We start from the raw sequence: 21,117 nt of genomic DNA, 5'->3' as shown, positions 1-21,117 counted from the left end.
GAAAAGACACTTCTGTTTCTATGTGTAGTTTTTGGTGATTTTAGGAACCAAGTACAACTTCTTTTTCCTTGGACTATCCCACTCTTGGACAGGAACAGATTTTTTTTTTCCTGTTTATTTTCCCAATTTCATATCAGTAAAAGTTTTAACTATCACAAACTGATATGGCTACAAATGGAGAAGCAAAAGCACACAAGATGAAACAAAAAACCCAAAGAACAAACAGAAAATCCTAAATAAACCCTCAGGTTTGGTCCTGGGAGTTTTACATGTACTAACAACATAATGACCAAAAATGACCTAATTAACATAACAAGAATAGCAGTATGTGGTGCATAGGGTCCCAAGATGAAGATCTTAAGAGCAACCGTGGCCACACATTGTTACAGTAGGATATCATTTTCCTTTCACCCATGGGTTCAGAGCTGTAATAGGATCCCTTACGCAAAATGCACTTCAGAGGACTTTGTTTAGGGATAGATGAAACATTCCTTCTTTTCCAAGACAAACAAAACACAAACAAATGCTAGCATCCAAAGAAACCAAAAAACCAATTCACAGATCAGGTAGAAGGCCTACAGTTCTTTCCTCTCCCCAGTGGAATACCCCACAAAATAAATTGACTTATTCCTGAGGGAAAAAAAGCCCCAAGGTGGGGAGGAAATGAAGTTCCTGGCTGTGCACACTGGAGCGACTTACCTTACCATGTGGAGCCCGTCAGCTCCCAAATGTTGGTTCCTTGCTCCAGTTGCCAGGTATTGGGGCAGCCAGTGCCACTGAAGGGAGTTTTTGAGATCAGATCCTCAGGACAGGTGGTCTTGGCAGCTACGAGGCTCCTGGCTGGCTTCACCAAAATTTGTTCCCAAGCTTAAGCTTGTACTGCTCACTGCACGACAGGCCAATAATTGGTAGACAAGTTGTTGGGGCAAGGAATAATTGCTTTATTTGGAAAACCAGCAAACTGAGAAAACAGTTGACTCGTACCCCGCAAAGAACCATCTTGCCTGAATTAAAATTCAGGCTCCTTTTATACTAAAAGGGGAGGGAGTAAAATCAAACACTTCCTGGCTCCCATCAGCCTCCAGAGGGGGTGTGTTAACTTCTTTCTCCCTGCAGTCACTCACAAATGGACCTGGTCAAGATGTTTCCATGAGCTAAACAAAGGTATTTTAGCTTAATGCTCATTGCTTTGGAAGCAGGATTCCCACAGTCGGGCCATTATGTCTAATTTAAGCTCACAGGCAGCATCCTTTAGTGATTAACATGTAATGGAATACAAAAGGTTCTTCCCTATTACAGTTTCAGAAAGAAAATGTTTAGTCCTCCTTTTGGACATGTGTACTGTGCATGCTCAATTGCTCAGTCATGTCCGAGTCTTAGAGACCCCATGGACTCTAGTCTGCCAGGCTCCTCTGTCCATGGAGTTTCCCAGGCAAGAATACTGGAGTGGGTTGCCATTTCCTACTCCAGATCTTCCTGACCCTGGAATTGAATCTGTATCTCTGGCATCTTCTACATTGGCAGACGGATTCTTTACTACTGTGTCACCTGGGAAGCCTCTTTTGGACACATGGGCAGTACAATAATAACAGCTAACCTTTATGTGGCCCCTTCTTATGTGCTTAATGCTTTACAAGGAATATGTGCTTTTCCCCTTATGACAACTCTGTCAAGAATAGTACTATCATCCTATTTTGCATAATTACATCCTTTATTTAGTTATAAATACTTGTTTAGATATATAAAAACAACATTTCCCCCTTATTTTACAAATAATATTTATTCACTGTAGAACATACAGACACAAAAAGGAAAACATAAGTAATCCACCTATCCAGAGATAATCCCTGTTAGCAATTTGGTATTCCTTTAGCCTTTTTTTATATACAGTACTTACATGTATATGCTTACATACACAATGTGAACTTCGGTGAGTAGATTCTTATTTATTGTCTCTCCTTGGGGTAAACAAGGTAAAAACTATCTTTTAACTACTGTAAGTTTGTTTTTTGTAATCTACATCTGGATAAACAACTTGAGATGGAAACAGTCTGTATTTGACTATTCTCTGATATTCAGGGTCAGTTTCCTTCAATGTCCTCATCTAAAAATAGTTCCCCTCTTATTAAAAGCTAGACAACCAGTTGTAACAAAGAGAGGGCAAACAGAGTTGCTAACAGGCAAATGCATTAAAAGTTACCCCAGGCTTTAACAGCTCAGAACAACAAACATATATTGTCTCCCAGTTTCTATGGCTCAGGAATCTGAGTGGCGTAGTGGGTGTCTCTAACTCAGGGCCTCTCACAGGCTACAATCAGGATGTCAGCCGGGCTGTAGTCATCTCAAGGCTTGGCTAGGGGAGGATCTGCCAAGTGACATGCCAGTTGGAAGATATGGATGATCCACTGCTAAACTCACTCACGTGGCCATTAGCAGGTTTCAGATCCTGACTGGCTTTTGGCCAAAGACGTCAGGTCCTTACCACGTGAACCTCTTTACATGGGCTACTCAGCAAGGGCTCTGAAAGAGAAAAAGCGAGACCAAAGTCACAGTCCTTTGGGAACCTAATCATAGAAGTGGTACCAATTACTTTTATCATAATCTGTCTATAAGAAGTAAGTCACTTGGTCTAGTCCACAATAAAGAGAAAGGATTACACAAAGATATGAGTATCAGGGAGCTTCCCTGGTGGCTCAGTGGTAAAGAATCCACCTCCCAATGCAGGAGGCGCAGGTTTGATCCCTGGATTGGGAAGATCCTCTGGAGGAGGAAATGGCAACCCACTCCAGTATTCTTGCCTGAAAAATCCCATGCACAGAGGAACCTGGTGCGCGACAGTCCATGGGGTCACAAAGAGTCAGACATGCTTTGGTGACTAAACAACAACATGAGTATTAGGAGGCATGGATCATTGAAGGCCACCTTAAAGACTGCTTACCACAGTACACCATAAATCTTATTTCTTCACACAGTTACCGTATCTGTTATGAACTGTAAGTCATACTCTTAGTAAGATCAGTTTATGAATTTTAAACAAAACCATGCTTTACATGACAAAGACATGCAAAGGGTAACTATTCTCTTTAAATAACAGTATTTGATGATATGATAGAATAACATGACTTTCTAGAATGACTGCTTTGAAATATTTCTTTACTCTTTATTTCTCACCCCCTTTTTGAAATATGACTAAATATATTGGAAGTCAATTTTTTATTAGATGCAGATTCCTTTTTTAGTTGGTAAGTCACAAACATTAATAGGCTGATTTCTCCTTACAACTCAGTGTGCTTCTAGGCTGCTACCCTTTACCATTTAGTATTAATAGTTCATGTGATGCAGATTTTAATTTTAATGTTAGTCTTCTGAAAACACAGTGGCACATAAGCCACTGGAAAACATAAGCAATTAATTTTTACCTGGAAATCAAAAGTTGGATATCTGAAGCCTCTTGAAAACAAAACAAACAAAATTAGAACACTTTTTTTTTTTTGCTTTTAAATAATCTAGAGATTTGTTCATTATTCATTTACTTGGCAGTAGAGTAAGGATGATTTTATCAGTCCCAAGTAAAAACAGATCCATTGATCATAAAATACAATTCGTTTTCCCCAGGAGTTTAGAGATGAGTTTAATTTGGCTCATGGGATATATAACATCACCAAGGGTAAATTAGTACACATAATACTTAGTTTGACAGCTAACCAGTTTAGTGTGTAAGAAAATATATGTATCTCCCAGCAGAAAATAATACTGATTTTAGGATTATCCTTGCCTCTAGTTGCTGTTAACTTTGCTGCAGGGTAATAATAATAATGGTACATTTCCAGCGGCTTGAACTTAGATTATATTTGCAGTACATCGATCATCTCTGATGACCCAGTTGAAGGTGAACAAAAGAAAGAATCTCCAGTTGGAGCAGTTACTTCAGATACTCATCAAGATGATGAAGTGAGCTCAAAGGAACAAAATGTAGAAGACAACATGCAAGATGACTCAAAATCCAAACTGAAAAAAAAGAAAAAGAAGGCTAAAACAGGTTTGTTATCCAAATTAAATGAAAAATGTGTGCCTTGGTAGGCATAATTTGATTCAGGGACTTTAGTCCTTAAAACTAAAGAAAATCTAGTCCCGAATGGTATAATTGAAAAAATAATCCAATACAGAATATTTGATACTTAGATTTGTCTAGATTGTAACATTCATTTATTTATAACTGTGGGTCTCTGTGATGAGTTTGTCTTACTTGAGTCATCATTAGTAATGTAGTTGCTATTGTGACACAGATTTCTTCTGTATGTTATTGCCCCTAAATAATTAAGACAGCATTGAAAACTGTAAATGGGCAACAGCCAATAAATATTTCAGATGTTTAAGTTGCATCCCTCTGTCAAACTTGCTATCTTCACGGTTTCTCGTAATTCAGCTTCTTCCTGCCCACTTTTTATTTCACCTCTTGCTTTCTACATTCCTTTCTGCTCATTTCTTTTATCTTATTTTTCATTACTTATTCTTGACTTTTTTCTGCTTCTTACATTTTCTTTTTTTTTTCTTTTCAATTTCCATTTATTTGGCCAAAAATTGTGATTAAAAAATGGGCAATTTTAGATTTTATGGTGCTTATTCATGCTGTTTATGGTGTTTTGTGGCTCCAGTAATTAATTTTTTAAAAAGAAAAGTGTACGTATTATGTGTATGCTACTTAGTTAACTTTCACAAACTGGACATGTCTATAAAGTCATCATCCAAATCAAGAACCAGATCATTAGCACTCAGAAGCCCCCCACTAATTCCCTTCTAGTTCATTGTCCTACAGGAGTGAGTACTATTTTAACATCTAACACAAAGTTAATTTTCCCTGTTTTTCTATTTTAAGATAAATGTTTAGAATTATAAATACTATGCTCTTTGCTTGTGGCTTTTTTTGCTCCAGATTATCTTGTGTGAGGTTTATACTGTTATTGCATGCACTTGAGCTTATGCATCATGAGTCCTGTTTTTGTACTTAGATATCCATTGTGTGAATATACCACAATTAATTACCTATTCTTATTGATTAACATTTGAGGTGTTGCTAGTATTAAATAATTATAAATAAAGCTATAATGAACATTCTGGTCACATTTTTTAATCAGCATGTGTATACATTTTTTGTTATTGTTGGACATAGAGTAGAGTAGAGTTTCTATGCCATAGAGTATATGTATTTTTCACTTTAACAGATACTTCTCATTTTCCACACTTGGGTTATCAGTAGATACTAGCCATATTTGAGTTTCCATTGCTCTACATCTTCACTAATATTTATATTGTCAGTATTGTAAAATTTTAGTCATTCTTATAAGTGTTTGGTGATTATTCCATTTTGACTTTGATTTGATTTCCATGGTAACTAATGCAGTTGAGCATCTTATTCATGTTTATTGCCTACTTGGATTCCTTCATGGTAAGTTTGTTCAAGTCTTTTGTATAATTTTTTAAGAAATGGAATTGTCTGCCTTTTTCTAATTGTGAATGTTTTATATAACTAGATAACAATTTTTCATATATATATATATAAGAATATATTTGCCATATATATGTATATCACAAATATCTTCTCTCTCTGGGTTTTATTATTTTTCTCCTACTGGTATTGATATCTTTGGTAAAACAAAATTTAAGGATTTTATATAGCCCAATGTATTCCATGTTTTTCCCTTTGATTTTAAGTGCTGTGATATAAGAAATCTTTCCCAAGTCCTGAAGGTGTTTCTCTATATATAATTTTCAAAAAGACTTTTGTTTCAGTTTTCACTTTTAGATTTGCAGTTTACCTGGAATAGATTTTTATGTATGGGGATAGGTAGTGGTCCAGACCCATTATTTTCTCATATATGCATATGTACTTGACCTAATACCATTTGCTGAAGAGAGCATCTTTGCCCCTGCATTTCAGTGTCACTTTTATCATGAATAAGGTGGCTGTGTAAGTTGATCAGTTTCACTAATCTCCATTCTTAGATGGTTTACGCTAACATCATTATTATGTCTTAGCTACAATAGCTTTATAATAGATGTTGCTGTTAATAATGATAGTTTTATTGCTTCTTTTTTAATTCTTATGTCTTATTCCTTATTTTTACCTTGATACACTGCCTAGAATTTTGATTATAGTGTTAAATAGAAGCGGTAATAACAAATACTCTTCTCTAGCTGCCATCCTTAGGGGAGAGCATCCATTATTTTACCATTGAGTGAGACTTTGTTACAGACTTTTTTGTGAATACCCTTATTGGATTATTCCTAATTGGCTAATAGTTTTTTTTTCTTTTAACCATTCATAGATATTGAATTTTATCAAATGCTTTTTCTGCATCTGTTAAAATAATCATATTAATTTTACCCTTTTTTCTATTAATGTGATAATTTGATTATTAAGCAATCTTTGTATTCCTGGCAGAGATGGTAGAGGCACCTACTTTGTTATGCTGTATTAGCTTTTTTTTTTTTTTTTTTAATGTATTACTGGATTTGATTTGCTGATACTTTGTTAAGAATTTTTGTACCTGTGTTCACGAGAGAGATTTGTTTGTACTTCTCTGTTGTTGAAATACCCGGAATTAACATCAAAGTTTTGGTGGTCTTAAAAATAATTGGGAAATATTTCCTTTTTCAGTTCTCTGTATTTGTATAAACTGGTGTTATTTCTTCCTTAAATGTTTGGAAGAATTTGCTAATAAACGTTCTTAGGCCACGATTTTCTTTCTGGGAAGAATTTTAAATCAGATTTAGTTTCTTTAATAAATATCAGATTCTTCATATTTTCTGTTTCTTCTGTCAGCTTTGATAGACTGTATTTTTTGAGGAATTTGTCCATTTAATATGGATTTTCAAATTTTGTATGTCTATGGCATCTGAAAGGGTACCCCTTGATACTGGTAATTGGATTTCCCTTGATTTCTTCATCAATCTCAGCATTTTCAATTTATAAATATTTTTAAAGGACCAACCTTTAGCTTTTGTTTTTATTCTGTCATAGATTTGTATATAATTTTAGTGATTTCTTCTGTCTATATTATTTCCTTTTATAAGTTTCTTTGGGTTTGATTTGCTGTTGATTTCTAACTTTATAAGGAGGATTTTATAAGATTTAAGTCATCCTTTGCTTCTAATTGGAGAAGGAAATGGCAATCCACTCCAGTGCTATTGCCTGGAAAATCCCATGGACAGAGGAGCTTGGTAGGCTACAGTCCATGGGGTCGCAAAGAGTCGGACACGACTGAGCGACTTCACTTCACTTTCACTTTGCTTCTAATAATATTAAATGACCATCTAAGCACTACTTTCAGAGAAGGCAGTGGCACCTCACTCCAGTACTCTTGCCTGGAAAATCCCATGGGCGGAGAAGCCTGGGAGGCTGTAGTCCATGGGGTCACTAAGAGTTGTACTCGACTTGGCGACTTCGCTTTGAATTTTCAGTTTCATGCATTGGAGAAGAAAATGGCAACCCACTCCAATATTCTTGCCTAGAGAATCTCAGGGACAGGGAAGCCACGTGGGAGGCCGTCTATGGGGTCGCACAGAGTCAGACACAACTGAAGTGACTTAGCAGCAGCAGCAGCAGCAGCAAGCACTACTTTATCTGCATCCCACAAATTTTTGATATGTTCTATATCATTCCATAAAAGTATTTCTTAATTTCCATTTAAATTTCTTAATTTCCATTTAAATTTCTCCTTTGATCACTCATTATTTAGAAGTGTTTTGTTTAGAAGTGTTTTGTTTAGTTTCAGGCAGCAGTTTCTAGTTATCTTTTTGTTTTGGGTTTTATCTTCCATTGTTGTCAGAGAACATATTGTGAATTATTTCAGTCTCTTGAATTTATTTAGGCTGTCTTATGACCACCTTGGGATGAGTTTGGTAAATATGCCACGTGCACGTGAAAAGAATGTGAATTCTGATGTCACTGGGTATGGTGGTGTCCTATGTATGTCAGATCAAGTTTGTTGTATTCTCATCTTCCTGATTTTTTTTTTTTGGTCTGCTTATTCTATCAGCTATTCGATGAGTATTAAAGTTTCTAGTATTCTTTTGCATTTCTGTTTTTGTTTGTGTCATTTTTCTCTTTGCATATTTTGGAGCTTTGTTGTTGAATATATACATGCTTAGGATTGCTTTATCTTCCTATCCAATTGACACTTTTGTCATTGTCATAGTCCATTCAAGCTGCTACAACAAAATACCATGACTGGATGCCTTAAATTGTAAATACTTATAACTCATGGTTCTGGAGGCTGGGAAGTCCAAGATCAGGGTGCTTGCAGATTCAATGTGGAAGGGGCAAGAGGTTTTTCTGGGTTCTGTTTTATAAGGGCACTAGTCCCATTCATGAAGGCTCTACCCTCATAATCTAATCATCTTCCAAAGGCCCAACCTCTTAATACTATCACATTGAAGGTTAGGATTTCAGCATGTGAATTTGGGGGAGACGTAAGCATTCAGTCTATAGTAATCAATATACAGTGTCCTTTTTAATCTCTAATGGTTCATTCTCCATTACGGTTTGAGTTTGCATAGAACACTGTTACCTTTCCTCATTTCTCCATCGTCTTCCACACACAGTGTGCCCCTAAGTGGTGCCAACCTGGTTGAAGGGGACAGCCTTTAAACCTCTGCTTGGTCCACGGTCTCCAGGTCTAGGTGGGGCCAGACAGTACTCTTATTCTTCTGCCTCCGCGTCCCCGAGGCTCCCTGCCTGTGCTGCCTTGCACAGCCTTTGTTTGAGCCACTTTGTGTCCATGTACCTTTCTTTTTTGCCTTCACTGGTTTTCTTCCCCTACTCCGGCACATGTGGGATCTCAGCCCTCAGGCAGTGACCTCCTTAGGGACAGGTCCCCAGAAAACGTGAAGTGTTCTTGTGCCCCACTCCCGGGTATCTTCTTGTTTATGATCTGTGTCCTTATGTTCATCATCTCACTGTTAGTTTTTCTGTACCATCTAAGTGTTTTATGTTCCTTATTCTCCTTGGCTTCTTTTGAGTTGTTGAGGTCACTTTTAAAGATTTGCTCCTTCTATTAACTTATTAATTACACATTCTTCTACTTTTTTTTTTTTTTTTTTTGCTCGTGCTCCGAGAGCAGTAAGTTTATTCTTGACTTATGGTCTAATACAAACTAACTCTCTAACAGAATATACTTCTCCAATATACTATTCTAAAACAGTAGAATAGTTTGACTCCATTTGAATCTTGTCAGGTAGTTTCTCTGCATCTGTCTCCCTTCTGCCTTCTAGTTTCTCATCATGTATCTTAGGGCTGCATGTATTTTAAACTTCACAGATTTTACAATTACCATTTTGTACAGTTGATATTAATTTATATTCATTCCCAAATTTCCTTTTTTTTTTTTTCATTTTTTATCTGTGCTAAGAATTCAGTTTATTCTTTCTTTCAGTGCAGGCCAGCTAATGTACTCAGATTTTGTTGTGTTAACAATGCCTTTACCTTCATTTTTGAAGCATGTTTGTTAATATATAATTTTAGGTTGCAGGAAGTTGTATTAATACAGTTGTCTTCTGGGCTCCATCATTTTTTAATCCCAACTTTAATCTTATTTCTGTGCCTTTGAAGGGTCTGTTGTCTTTTTCCCCCTTTGCCTCCTCTTTAGATTTTCTGTTTATCTTTGGTTCAGTATTTTATCATGCTGTGCCTAAGTATAGCTTTGTTGGAAGCTACCCTGCTTAGAGTTTACTGATTGATATCATTTATCACTTGTGGATATCACTGACCTAGAGCCAGACATCCTGGAATGTGAAGTCAAGTGGGCCTTAGAAAGCATCGCTACGAACAAAGCTAGTGGAGGTGATGGAATTTCAGTTGAGCTATTCCAAATCCTGAAAGATGATGCTGTGAAAGTGCTGCACTCAATATGCCAGCAAATTTGGAAAACTCAGCAGTGGCCATAGGTCTGGAAAAGGTCAGTTTTCATTCCAGTCCCAAGGAACTGCAATGCCAAAGAATGCTCAAACTACCACACAATTGCACTCATCTCACATGCTAGTAAAGTAATGCTCAAAATTCTCCAAGCCAGGCTTCAGCAATATGTGAACCGTGAACTTCCTGATGTTCAACCTGGTTTTAGAAAAGGCAGAGGAACCAGAGAACATCTGCTGGATCATGGAAAAAGCAAGAGAGTTGCAGAAAAGCATCTATTTCTGCTTTATTGACTGTGCCAAAGCCTTTGACTGTGTGGATCACAATAAACTGTGGAAAATTCTGAAAGGTGGGAATACCAGACCACCTGATCTGCCTCTTGAGAAATTTGTATGCAGGTCAGGAAGCAACAGTTAGAACTGGACATGGAACAACAGACTGGTTCCAAATAGGAAAAGGAGTTCATCAAGGCTGTATGTTGTCACCCTGTTTATTTAACTTCTATGCAGAGTACATCATGAGAAACGCTGGACTGGAAGAAACACAAGCTGGAATCAAGATTGCCAGGAGGAATATCAATAACCTCAGATATGCAGATGACACCACCCTTATGGCAGAAAGTGAAGAGGAACTCAAAAGCCTCTTGATGAAAGTGAAAGAGGAGAGTGAAAAAGTTGGCTTAAAGCTCAACATTCAGAAAACGAAGATCATGGCATCCGGTCCCATCACTTCATGGGAAATAGATGGGGAAACAGTGGAATCAGTGAGAGACTTTATTTTTCTGGGCTCCAAAATCACTGCAGATGGTGACTCTAGCCATGAAATTAAAAGACGCTTACTCCTTGGAAGGAAAGTTATGACCAACCTAGATAGCATATTCAAAAGCAGAGACATTACTTTGCCAACAAAGGTTTGTCTAGTCAAGGCTATGGTTTTTCCTGTGGTCATGTATGGATGTGAGAGTTGGACTGTGAAGAAGGCTGAGCACCAAAGAATTGATGCTTTTGAACTGTGGTGTTGGAGAAGACTCTTGAGAGTCCCTTGGACTGCAAGGAGATCCAACCAGTCCATTCTGAAGGAGGTCAGCCCTGGGATTTCTTTGGAAGGAATAATGCTAAAGCTGAAACTCCAGTACTTTGGTCGCCTCATGCGAAGAGTTGACTCATTGGAAAAGACTCTGATGCTGGAAGGATTGGGGGCAAGAGGAGAAGGGGACGACAGAGGATGAGATGGCTGGATGGCATCACTGACTCGATGGACGTGAGTCTCAGTGAACTCCGGGAGTTGGTGCTGGACAGGGAGGCCTGGCGTGCTGCGATTCATGGGGTCGCAAAGAGTTGGACGTGACTGATCGACTGATCTGATCTGATCTGATCACTTGTGGAAAATTCTTACTCATTATTGCTTTGAATATGGCTTCTTTATCATCCTCTCCTGTTTTTCTAGATATTTATAACTTCACAAACTCTTTTGAGTTTGTCCACATGTTTCTTATGATTTTTCCCTGAAGTTCTTTTTTTTTTCATTATGCTTTGGTTTGGATATTTATAATGATTTTTCTTCTGCATCCAATATGCTTTTAGATACATCCATTGAATTCCTAATTTCAGGTGATATATTTTTCAGTTCCATAATGCCTGTTTTTTTTTTAATCAATTTCAATTCTCTGTAGAAAGTCTCCATTTTTAAAAATTATTTTGTCCTTCTTTCCTTTTTTCTTGAATATTAATCATTATTATTTAAAGTTCTTGTGTGCTAACTCCAGTACATATCATCTGTAGGTCTGCTTCTGTTTTCTGTATTTTCTCTTGGATATTGGTCATATAGTCTTGTGTCTTTTATGTCTAGTAACTTTTTTTTATATGCTGGACATTGTATGTAGAATTCCAGAGTTGCATCTTCCACTAGAGAGGGTTTTCTCTTTCCACTCTTAGGCAGACAGAGCGGACAACTAATTGCAGCTAATCTAAGCTAAGTCAGATCTGTGTCGTAGTGTTGGTAGGACCCTGTCTCTATTTGCCCAGTTCCCAGGATGTGGCCTTCCAGGTGTTTCAAATTGAGAGCCGTGCAGATATTTGCCTTGTTAGCCCTTGAGAACTTGGGGAGAGTCAGCTTTGCCTTTCAGAGGTTTTCAGCTTAGCCCTTTAGCCTTCTGCCCCGTACAACTTCAAATTTTGGCAAATGTCGTGAGGGAGAGCCTGGCCATGTGGCTGAGGCCTCTCAAGTCTCCTGGTTTTGTCACTCCAGCTCCATGTGAACACCAGAATCTCTGCTGGCTTCTCTGTCCCCCCGTAGGGGCCTTCTGCCAGGGGCCATGCCTGGATTCTCAACCTCTAGATATGACCAGAATTGGTAAGTGACCCCAGGTGAAAAGTAGCTGTAGGCATAAAATCACCATGCCCTCCAGGGCTTCCTCCTTGCCTGCCTTGTTTCAGGCCCTTCCCTCTGGTGAGTCCTTGTTTGCTAAAACAAGACTGGGAGGTTTCACTCCTCTTTCGCCTCTCCCACTGGCCATGTGTTTGAGGCCACTTTTATCACTTAATCCCGCACAACGACTGAAAATTTTTCTGGTTACTCTTTCTCCTAGTGGTGAACTTCTGCCTTTGTCCTCTTCTCATATCCTGATCAGAAAGTGTCCCCAGACACTGAAACAGCTGCCAGTCTATCAGCTTACCCCAGATTGATTCTCCCTCTCTGGACTTTAAGTCCATCTACTGTCCATTGTTTTTGTACTTTTCTGATGCCTTTAAAAATAAGGTTTTGCAATTTATTTGGCTTTTTCAAGTTGTTTTTTATCAGAAACATTGACCTGCAACATTCCTGCTGCATTCTACCCAGAAACAGAAATTGTAGTTATAAACAATTTGAGTGATACATGTTCCACTTAGAAAATACCTAGATAAAATTACTTTTTTGTCTTTGGCTCTCATTTTTTTCTTTCTGTGTTGTTGGTCATTGTTAGGGAAAACAAAGAAAGATACCTCACCCTATTTTAATGCATTTAGTAAATAAAGCATTTACTGTCAGAGCATAGTCTGCTATTGTTTGGCTTTTTCTTTGTTTTTCCTTGAAGTGTCTTTGTGAACAGAGATAAATAAGTATGGATCATAAGCATTAGATTATCTGTAAATTCAGTGTTTATTGTTGAGTATATTGTTATGGGAACAATTAATTATCACATTGATAACATCGATTTTCTTCCATGCATGTGGTTTCAGATGATAATGAAGATACTGATGGTGATGGTGTTCATGAAATAACAAGCCGTGATAGTCCAGTTTATCCCAAATGTTTGCTTGATGATGACCTTGTCCTGGGAGTTTACATTCACCGAACTGATCGTCTTAAGTCAGATTTTATGATTTCTCACCCAATGGTCAAAATTCATGTGGTTGATGAGAATACTGGTCAATATGTCAAGAAAGATGATAGGTAATTTTTTTTAATTGTACAGGCAGTCCTTGAAATTGAAACTGTCTACAGTAGAAGTCCTTTTTCTACCACTGACTATCATTCCCTGATAGCTCAGTTGGTAAGGAATCCTCCTACAGTGCAGGAGACCCAGGTTCAATCCCTGGGTCGGGAAGATCCACTGGAGAAGGGAAAGACTATCCACACCAGTATTCTTGGACTTCCCTTGTGGCTCAGATGGTAAAGAATCTACCTGCAATGGCGGGAGACCTGGGTTCGATCCCTGGGTTGGGAAGATTCCCCTGGAGAAGGGAAAGACTATCCACTCTGGTATTCTGGCCTGGAGAATTCCCTGGACTGTATGTATAGTCCATGGGGTTGCAAAGAGTCAGATACGACTGACTGACTGACTGTCGCTTTCAATTTTCATACTAATTGTAGGTGTTCTTCAACTATTGATATTGATCAATATGTTTTATAGAAGAAATGAAGTGACTGTGCTAATTGAGTAATTAATTTTAAGTAGAGGGGAGTTGAGAGAGTTTCTCTGAAGCTTAATGACTAATTTATGATATTTAGGTTACATTGTAAGTCGTCTCATGTTACACTGTAAATCCTTTAGTTGTCTAACCTCATATTTTCATATATATTTTCTTTTGAATGTAATGTATTGTCTGTCCCTCAGGTGAGGCAGATGTCTTGAATTTAATTTTTCCTAGTATTTTGTAGCTAATACATGCTTAAGGCCCAAATACAAAGTATAATATATGACTGTACTAGAATTCAAAAAAATTATTTGCCTGGAAAAATGGCAGAAATTGGAAACAAGAAAATTATCAAAAGGTTATTCACTTATTCATATGTCTTGAAGCACAGAAAGAAAATATAACAAACCTTGAAGTACATACAGTCCTGTTGTGCTCAAATTTTGTTTATTAAATCTAATGTACTAACTTACCACAAACTCATTTAATATTCTGAAGATGTTACTTTATTCTAGCTTTATATACTGAAGGACAAATCATACCTCTCACTTTATATTTAAATAATAAAATAATTCTTTGAAACTGAGAGTATGTAAATGCAAAATGAACTGAGATACTACTACTTTTCAGCCTCATAAAATGTGTAGCTTTCTAGATACATAAAATATTTTTTCCTTGTGTATCATGGCTATTTATTGTTTCTGATCACCTCACCTTGAACACCCTAGTTTTATTTTTTTCTTGCCTTCTCAAAATTACAAAGAATCATGTTAATAGCAGTATCTTTTTTGAACAGTGAACGGCCTGTTTCGTCTTACTATGAAAAAGAGAATGTGGATTATATTCTTCCTATCATGACCCAGCCGTATGATTTTAAACAGTTAAAATCAAGGCTTCCAGAGTGGGAAGAACAAATTATATTTAATGAAAACTTTCCCTATTTGCTTCGAGATTTTGAGGAGAGCCCTAAAGTCATCCTTTTCTTTGAGGTATGAATTGAATAGAGCATAAGTTTTAATTAATATTTTAATAGCACAAATATAAGTTTTTATTTTGGGGCTTCCCAAGAGCTAGTGGTAATGAACCTGCCTGCCAGTGCAGGAGACTTAAGAGATCAGAGTTCGATCCCTGGGTCAGGAAGATCCCCTGAAGCAGGACATGGCAACTCACTTCAGTATTCTTGCCTAGAGAATCCCATGGACAGAGGAGCCTGGCAGGCTACAGTCCATAGGGTCACAAAGAGTCAGACACAGGTGAAGAAACTTAGCACACAAGCTATTATTTTAGTAGATTAGTAATTCAAAAAAGTGGTGTGAGAATTTGAGGATAACTTGATAATATCCATCAGAAGTCCTTAAAGCTGTTATTCTAACTTTTGGTATTTCTTCTAAAGGATAAGTGTCAAGTACTCAAAGATGTGTATGTAAGGATGTTTATTTCAGCACTGTTTATAACAGCAGAAATTTTAAGGAAATAGGTCTCTTCAGTTAGCAAGAGGTTTGGTTAAATAAATTATGATTTTTATTAAACTTATGATATTTACATGATGATATACATATGTATATATTGACTTGGGCTATCCACTACATATTATATGAAAATAGTTTGTAAAATAGTGTTGGAATACATAGAACAAGATTTAAATACCTGTAAACTTGATGTTAATGTTCATCAGCTATGAGTCTAGGTTACAAGCTGTTTTTACTTTGTTATGTATTTTTCTTATACTGTCAGTGTTTTTTTCATTGGGAATGTATTACATTGAAGACAAGTTTAAGTATATAAGAAATAGGAATAAATTGGAGTATGTATTATTTTTTAAGTAGTCTTCTATAGATTTGTTACCTCAGCAGACCTTTTAATAAGCACCAGTAGGCTCAAAGTGGTAGTCTTTGACAAGTACCTAGAATACATGTGGCTGGTTGGTTGGAAATCCGTGAAGTTTAATATCCAGACAAGATGGAGATATGAAAGAAAATCTTTTGAGAAGCCTAATAAAAACATATATCTAAAGAGAAAATACCCAACTTAGGAAGTTGATCCAAGGAGGAACCTGCAGATAAGGCCATGAGTTTATTAAACAAACAAGTCTTTGAAGTCTGTGCTCATACATTCAAAAATGAGCAAAGCCTAAGAATTCTATGCCTGGTATATTTTTGCCAGGACTACATTTGAGATAATACTTTGTCTTGAGTTTTAAATAAATCTTAAAAGATTTATTGATAAAAGATAAAGTGATCAGAAACAGACCTTACTAACTGGGTGAGTTAAAAGTGAGCGAGATGAGATAAAAATGTTTTTCTTCTAAGTGAGGGTGTTTAAAATTTTATTAATATTAGAAAATATTAAATTTTAAATAACTTAGTATACTGTGAAATAATTTTTTATGCTTACTTACAGATTCTTGATTTCTTAAGCATGGAAGAAATTAAGAATAACTCTGAAATTCAAAACCAAGAATGTGGCTTCCGGAAAATCGCCTGGGCATTTCTCAAGGTATGTTTTTCAAATCTTCAAGTGTTATGGGTTATTTTTTTTTTCAACTCAGTTTGGTGTCATATAAGGAGTTAGGATAAGGAGGTAAGATTGCCGTGGTGAAGAGGTATTAATTCAAACTCAAATGATGCTCATTCAGATTCTTAGATGTTTGTTCAGTACTTAGATGTGTGCCAGATACACTTTATGCTCTGGAGACCCAGCATTGAAAAAGACACACACAGCCCTGCCCACATTTATTCAACTCAACAAATTATTTATTGAACCCTTTCTATGTGCCAGCCACTGTTCTATTCAGTGAACAAAGAAGATAAACTCCTTGACCTCATGGCCTTCATATTCTAGCAAGAAAAACAGGCATAAAACAGTTGATCATAAAGCTTAGCATTTATTATAATTTTTATGAATACTATCAAGATGATGAAAGCATCTGTGGTATCAGGTAAAGGTCTCCTACAGAAAGGACATTGAACCTGATCATGAGCTGGATGGCAGGAATGAGAAAGAGAGAGTTCTCGGTTGGGTGCAGAGTATGCAAAGACCCTGATGTTGTAAGGAGCAAGGAATACCTCGATAACCGAAAGAAGGCCACTGAGAATGAAGGACAGAGACTGAGGGAGAAAACGGTGCCTGGAGAGCTTGCTGAGGTAGACGGGGCCTTGGTTACACAAGGTCTTCGAGCCCAAGCCATTATAGCAACTAGCCACCATTATAGACTTTAAAGAGTAATGGGAAGCCATTTAATGATTTTAAACAAAAGGGTGAAATAATCTGATTTATTTTTTATAAAGCTTACTTTGCTGGGTAGAGAATGAATTAGAGAGGTCAGAAATGTAGATACTGGAAATCAAAGTAGAAACTTCTTGCTGTAGTCTAGGTATAAAATGATGGTATCTTTGACAAGGATGTTTCAACAGAGATGAAACATATGGATAGATTGATGTTTTAAAAGGGTAAATTTTAATTTCATAATTTTTTTATTTCTGACTTTGAACATAAATTTGAGTTGTAAGAAGTCTTGAGTAATTAACCTGTTGTGTATTATCTTATAAAATTTTTCCATTTGTGCATCCATTCATTCAACAAATATTTACTAAGTGTCTGTGAATTGCCAGGCACTCTTTTAAATATAGGGTATTTGTAGATAAATTAGACATTGTCCTGGCCCTCCAGTTCAGTTTCTATGTAAACGTATTGCCCGTATGATTGTGTGCTATGGAGCAGACGCTGTGAAAACCCAGATGAGACATCTAGTCCATGCTGAAGTTTAGAGGCTTTAGAAGAGGTGCAGTCTGCTTGCTGAATGGCAGCAGATTGACTGTGGTGAGGAAGTCATTAATTCTAGAGTGGTTTTAGAATCCCGCTGTCCATTGTACCTTCTAAAATCTCCCTTCTATAACCTCTTATACCTTTTTCTAGACCCCATCTCATACTAAATCAAATAAATAAATAAAAACAAAAGACCAAAAAGGGTCACATTCACAGAGTGAATGAACATTGCCACCTTGTGGTGTAATAAGAAACTGCTTTCATTACTTTTATGCTACGGTCTGTGCAGAACTGCCCTATTTACTGTCAGTTGCACTTGGGAAACGATGTATTTCACAACATTTTATCTTTTAAGTGTTATACAAATTTTTATTTATTTATTCATGCAATCAGAAGTAAAGGGTACATTATTGTATGTGCGTCCTCTGTTGTAAACATATATATCTTTCATTAGACTGTAAGTTTTCAAGTCACTGGCAATTCTTTTGGGCCAATTTGTTGAACATATTTTAGTCTGTACATTACCAAATCTCTTTGCATTTAATATATTACTCTTGAAATTCTCTATAATATCATTCCATGCACATGAATGGCACACAGAAAGTGCTCCATGAGTATCTACTGAGGGAATTAATAAATATATGGAAACTGACTAAAAAAAACTCATCTTTGAGAAAATAACATGAATCAGATTACAATGCACATGTTTTAATACCTGTACCATTGGTTCTAGGAATGTCCTAGGTAATTGTGAAGTTATCATAGTGATCCAAATGAACCCCAAAGAACTTTGTCCAGATATAAGTGAGACTTTATCCTAATTCTCAGGTAGAGGCGCTCTTGATTCTTTAAGCACATGTATATGACTAATCTGTTAAACTACAAAATAATAAAACCTTATTTATTCACGCTTCACATTCTATGGTTTGTAATCATAATGGCAGGATTTGGCTGAATCTTAGTTGTTTACTCATACTAAGCAGCATACTTGTATAAACTAAATTGGTTAGTGAATATTAAAACAACTTATGGAAAGTATGATTTAGAATCTGGGGAATAAATAACCTTCTAAAAATGATATTATTGCCTTATGATAAGCTTTAGGCAGATAGTACAGTTTATGAAAGGAATCATCAGTGCTTAATATTTAATGACTAAACATCTCAATTGCTGAGTTTGAAACTATTTTTTTATCCCTCTATTTCATAATGTCACCCCTCAGCTTACAACCTCCGTTGACTTTACATCCTCTTCTACAGGGGTAGGGAAAAGATGAGTTGTATTTTTGCTAACTTTTGTTTCTTTATTGATACCTTCTTCCTGAACGCAGTGCAAATCTGGGTTTTGCCTCAGCTAATAAAGCTTCTATTTGCCAAATTATTGAACATTTTCTAGTTCTTTTACCAGTCATGCTTATGTGTGTAATACCATGGTTTTGAAGCTCTTGATACCTTGGTTTTTCTTGACACCATTTTTTCCTGATTTCCTTATCACGTTCCTTCGGTTTCCTTCCTGGTCTTCCACCTGTCTCTTTAATATCAATCCTGCTCATGATTTCATCTGTAATCCACTTTTCTTAGACCCGCTTTTCCTGCTTATGCTTTAAAATTCAGACATTTCAGCTTGGGTGACCCATAGCTATGACTCCCCCAAACTGAACATCCTCCCTAAATCTCTTGCATCTTCCCTATCTGCTGGCTCATTTGGTAGCACCGCCATCTGCCCAGTCTCCCAGGTTTACCACCTTAGAGCTGCCTTATCTGTTTTGGTAGCTACAAGTCATATGTGGCTGTTTGAATTCAAATTAATGAGCTAAAATTAAATGTAATTAAAATTTGATTTCCACAGTTGCCCTAGCCCCACTTCAAGTGCTCGACAGCCATAGTGACTAGTGGATACTGTCTTGCATGGCACAAGTTGAGAGCATGTCTGTCATCACAGAAAGTTCTGTTGGATGCGCTACGTTAAGCATCTTTCTTGGCTCTTCCCCGTTTACTTTCCAAGTTGCACGATCAGTAACAGTTATTAAATGTTCCCTGTGCTCTGTCCCTTCCTACTCTTCCAGTTTGTCACCTCCATGTTCTGCCTGAACTGCTGCAGAAGCTCTCAGCTGTCTCTACTAATTTGTAAAGGACACAAAGGTTAACAGAGGTATTTTCTACTTAACGGTCACAGTCTAGTGAAAGAGAACCTAATTTTGAGTTGGTGAGATAATTTTTCTCCTAAGAATGTCCACTTATTTAGCTTAAACGTATGTTGCCTTAATAGTTTTTTAAATTGAATAGACCTTTTTAAGAAGGTGAACCAAAACATTTTAAAAACATAATATGGAGCTCTCTTTTAGAATAATTTTGACTTTTTGAAAGTTTAACCATGAAATTTTACCAGTAAAAATACTGATGTTGAACAAATGGGAAATTTGTTTCTGTGTTTAAATAATATGCATTTTAATCTTTATCAGTATTGTTACAAACAGATGTATGTTGATCACCTTGTTTGTACAAAGTGACACCTGCCACAGTAATGCTAATGCTTTACCAATGGTCTGAAGTTGTATTGTATAGGGGGAAAGACAGCTCTTAGGATGTCATTTGGGTTACCTTGTCAAAATGATCTGAAACTGTGCTTAACCAACTGTGTCAGTGTTCTTTGCTTTACAAATCTGAGGAGCTTCAGCATGCCATATTAATCTTTTTAAAATGAATTTTTGACTGTCTACTGTTGGTTTATTGGGCATCTTTTCAGTGAAAGTAACGTTTCATTTGAATTCTCATTTTAAGCTTCTAGGAGCCAATGGAAATGTAAACATCAATTCAAAACTTCGCTTGCAACTGTATTACCCACCTACTAAGCCTCGATCCCAGTCAAATGTCGTTGAGGTTTTTGAGTGGTGGTCAAAATGTCCAAGAAATCATTATCCATCAACGCTGTATGTAACTGTAAGAGGATTGAAAGTTCCAGAATGTGTAAGTTAATAGCACATGCAAAAATATATATTTTCTGTTGTTGAGATTAAAGGGTGGGTGATGGTTTCTATTTCTATACAGATAAAAACTTTAGAATTATTTTAATAGATATCTGAAGTAGAAAGGAAACTTCAGAGATTATATATTAAGCCTGTAATAGCTGATACTTAAAAGACATTTTAATGAATTTTAAGTCCTAAATATCGATTTCAATTTTAAGATTTAAAAAAAAATGCTAATCTTTAAATATTAAAGATAAAAGAATGACTTAATGTGTGGTGGTGGTTTAGTCACTAAGTTGTGTCTGACTCTTGTGACCCCATGGACTGTAGCCCGCCAGGCACGTCTGTCCATGGGGTTCTCCAGGCAAGAACAGTGGAGTGGGTTGCCATTTCCTTCTCCAGGGGATCTTCCCAACCCAGGAATCTAACCCGGGGCTCCTGCATTGCACACAGATGACTTAATGTGGAAATTGACAAACAGGACCAGACAGTAAATAGTTTCGGCTTTGCAGGCTATGCAGTCTCTGTCGCAGCTACTCAACCTAAAGTGAAAGTAGCTACATACACATATGTAG

The 21,117-nt window shown here is 36.7% G+C and overlaps 1 protein-coding gene across 21 annotated transcripts in view; it reads left to right on the top strand.

The window, feature by feature from the left end:
* Window positions 1–21,117, top strand: part of AHI1 (Abelson helper integration site 1) — a 224,636-nt gene that overhangs the window by 25,692 nt on the left and 177,827 nt on the right. For all 21 annotated transcript variants that reach the window (XR_011568502.1, XR_011568503.1, XR_011568506.1 and 18 more), the window contains 5 exons: window positions 3,858–4,039; window positions 13,132–13,345; window positions 14,606–14,798; window positions 16,210–16,305; window positions 20,355–20,540. Coding sequence is in view for 16 of the 21 variants with exons in the window: in XM_070796218.1 (XP_070652319.1) it covers window positions 3,858–4,039; window positions 13,132–13,345; window positions 14,606–14,798; window positions 16,210–16,305; window positions 20,355–20,540 (871 nt within the window). In the remaining 5 variants the exon portion in view is untranslated. The remainder of the gene's footprint in view (window positions 1–3,857; window positions 4,040–13,131; window positions 13,346–14,605; window positions 14,799–16,209; window positions 16,306–20,354; window positions 20,541–21,117) is intronic.

The sequence above is a fragment of the Bos indicus genome, chromosome 9 (assembly GCF_029378745.1).
Source record: "Bos indicus isolate NIAB-ARS_2022 breed Sahiwal x Tharparkar chromosome 9, NIAB-ARS_B.indTharparkar_mat_pri_1.0, whole genome shotgun sequence".
Lineage (NCBI taxonomy): Eukaryota > Metazoa > Chordata > Mammalia > Artiodactyla > Bovidae > Bos > Bos indicus.
The sequence above is the reverse complement of the archived record's forward strand: the minus strand, read 5'-3'. Positions and strand labels throughout refer to the sequence as shown.